This window comes from Penaeus vannamei, chromosome 13 (genome assembly GCF_042767895.1).
Source record: "Penaeus vannamei isolate JL-2024 chromosome 13, ASM4276789v1, whole genome shotgun sequence".
NCBI classification, from domain to species: Eukaryota; Metazoa; Arthropoda; class Malacostraca; order Decapoda; family Penaeidae; genus Penaeus; species Penaeus vannamei.
In genome coordinates, this window is record NC_091561.1 from 40,896,454 (window position 1) to 40,899,627 (window position 3,174).

Genomic DNA, 3,174 nt, shown 5'->3' on the forward strand with positions numbered 1-3,174 from the left:
TCCTTCCCTCTCCCCACCCCCCCCTTCTCTCTCTCTCCCCCTAGCACCCCCTCTTCCCCCACCTCCCTCTCTCCCCCTGGCAGTCCCTCCCTCACCTCCCTATCTCCCCCTAGCACTCCCTCTCCCCCACCTCTCTCTCCCCTGGCACTCCCTCTCCCCACCTCCCTCTCTCCCCCTAGCACCCCCTCTTCCCCACCTCCCTCTCCCCATCTCCCTGTCTCCCCTTACCACTCCCACTCCCCCACCTCCCTGCTCATGCCCACTCCCACCCATCTGCTCCTCTCACCCGCCCTCCCTCTCTCCTCTCTTTTCTCTCCTGCTTTGACTTTTATCACCCTCCCTTGCAACCGCCTTTCGTCTTTTCCACCTGCTTTGTAACATCTCTCTGTCTCTTTGTCTCTCTGTCTGTCTCTATCTATCTACTTATCTGTCTGTCTGTCTCTCTCTCTATTTGTCTATCTACTTATCTGTCTGTCTGTCTCTGTCTCTCTTTGTGCGTCTGTCATTTTGTTATTTTCTGTCTCTCTCTTTCACACTCCATCTTCTCTCTCTTGTGTTTACCCTTCCCTTCTGCCGCGCTTATTTCCATGCTATCTGCCCCCTGCCTCTTATTCCTTACCCCCGCCATACCCCCACCCCCCTCACCTCCCCATGCTACTTATAACCCCTTACTCCTCCTCCCTCCCCCTCCTTCCCTTCTAACCTCCCTAACCCCACCCCAACCTTCCAACCCCACCTTCTCCACTCCTTAGACCTCCTCTCTACCCCCCTCTTCCCTCCATATCCCCCCTACCCCCCCTCTTCCCTCCTCATCCTCCCCCCCTTTCTCCCATTCCCCTGGCGCCACTTGCCCAACCTGGCGCCAGAGGTGTGTATCAGGCTAAGCTGGCGACGGGGCAGGCTGTGTAGAGTGCCCCGTGCTCTGGCGCCAGAAGAGAAAGTACACTCGTGGCGAGGTGTTGTGTGTGTTGGTGTCGCCTGTGTGGTTGTGAATCGATTAAAAGTTGGGTAGATTGATTGAATATGATCTCTTGTGGTTAGGGAAGAGGATATATACCGAGAGAGAGGATATACCGTGGTAGATAAACGTAGATAAGAGGAATTAACAGGAAAGTAAGTCTGTGATATAAATATTGATATACGACAAAGGTGATATTCAAAGTTGCGGGTTTTAAATAATTTCGGATCAGATTCCAAAAAAAGAGTTGTAGAAAGTGCATAAAAGGAGGAAAAGTGTTGTGATTTCTAACATATCATAATTATAACGATATAATTACCGAATCATTTTAGATAACTATACACCCGGCTGTGTTTTTTTTCGGTCATTTAGATAAAGCACAAGAAGACATATGGAAACCTTGTAGTAAAAATGTCGATGAATTATGACACGGGCGATACTTTGTCCGAAAGCGTGAAAATGGCTTCCCATGACACTCTTCCACACATATGACACCCGAGTAACTGCGTCTAAGTGGGTGCTCTAGCTACTGTTTCCTTGACAAGTTGTGCTTTATGGTTATTGCTTCCGAGAGGATGGGATAAACAGGTGTGCGTTTGGATTTTTTCTATTTGCTGTGCTTTTATGATCTGCGTTTCATCGTGCCATTCACGTCATCGTATCTGTATGTATATGAGCTTTGACTAGGACTTCGAAGCCTCCTTAGAAAGCGCAACGAGCTCGTTATCCTTTCTCGCAAGACGCCCCGAAGACATATCGAAGATGCCGGTCTCGCCCTATCTCACGCAGAACAGCTACGCCACCCGGCCCTACGCCAGGAGCAACTCCAGCACCTATGTCACGCCCTCGTACGCCACGCCCTCGTACGCCACGCCCAAGTACGGCGAGGTGGGGTCGAGCGCCACCCTCGGCAGGACGAAGCTGACCTCGGCGGACGTCACGGGGGGCTATGGGAGGTCCAAGTACGGCATCCCCGAGAACGAGCCCTCGAGCGGGATCTACGACCTGTCCAAGTACTCGTCGGGGGCGGCCGGGGGCTTCTCGGCCGGGAACTACCTGGCGAGGTACAAGTCGTCCGACAACATTCCCGAGGCCGGAAGCAAGGGCCTCTTCGGCGACAGCAAGATCAAGAAGTCGCCCTCGTCGTCTAGCTTCCTCTCCGGGAACACGGCCAGCCTCCTGAAGAGCCTCAACGCGGTCGAGTCGAAGCCCCCGCCGCCCAAGTCGAGGTTTACCGCCCTGCGGAAGTCGAGTCCGGTCGAGCGCAAGTTCGCCGGGAAGACCGGGGGCGGCACCTACGCCGACCACTACCTGGCCAAGATCAACAAGGGGCGCGACCGACCTCGGGAGATCGACACGAGGGACATCAACACGACGCAGAAGCCGAAGCTGCCGACGGGCTACAAGGCCGACGCCAACAGGGAGGACGGCGGCTCCATCTCCCGCAACCGGCCGCTGGTTCGCCTCACCACCAAGCGCGAGAAGGAGAAGTCCCCCGAGAGCCACTTCAAGGTCAAGGAGAAGACCATCAAGACCATCGCGCAGAGGCTCATCGAGAAGTACACGGAGCCGGAGAAGAAGGACAAGAAGCCCGACCCGTACGAGTATGTCCCGACGCGGAGAAGATTCCAGGTGGACACCAGCAGCGCCGCCGTCAGTAGTGGAGCTCCCCCCTCTGCCGCCGCCGCCCCCTCGCCCGCCCACGGCTCCTCCGCTTCCTCCGGCGTCGATACGAGTCGCGTCCCCAAAGACGAGGCAACTTCCCCAACTTCGCCGCCGGAATCTCGCGAGGCTCAGCAGGTAATGGAAAATCCACAAAGTTCTAATCGCGAGGAAGAGGAAGAAGATATTGCCGCGAGGCTCCTGAGGGCGACGACGGCGGCCGAGACGAAGAAGGAGCTGCAGAGCGCCGAGGAAGTGAAGGACGCTATCATCGCCGCCGTCCTTCATCCTGACGTTGACATCGAGTCGGACGAAGAGATGAAGGAACTGGTCCAGAACGAGGACGGAAGCTGGAAGAAGAAGAAGAAGGAGAAGAAACCGTCGCTGATCCCGAAGGACCTGAGCGGCGACGAAGGAGGGAAGAGCGACGACGGGAAAGGCAAGACGATCGTGGTTCAGCTCAAGAGATTCATCGAGAGGAACCCGAGCAAGAAGCGGTCGTCAGCGAAGACTTCCGGCAGAGGCTCGAGGAAGTCAAAATGTTCCGACAAGGA

At 55.7% G+C, this 3,174-nt stretch overlaps 1 protein-coding gene across 1 annotated transcript in view; it reads left to right on the forward strand.

Moving 5' to 3' along the window:
• Window positions 1-883: 883 nt before the first annotated feature.
• LOC113820367 (uncharacterized) overlaps window positions 884-3,174 on the forward strand; it is a 137,536-nt gene continuing 135,245 nt past the window's right edge. The window contains exon 1 of the mRNA XM_070129272.1: window positions 884-3,174. This exon is cut by the window's right edge and continues 1,781 nt beyond it. Coding sequence (XP_069985373.1) covers window positions 1,721-3,174 — 1,454 coding nt within the window. The 5' untranslated portion in view covers window positions 884-1,720.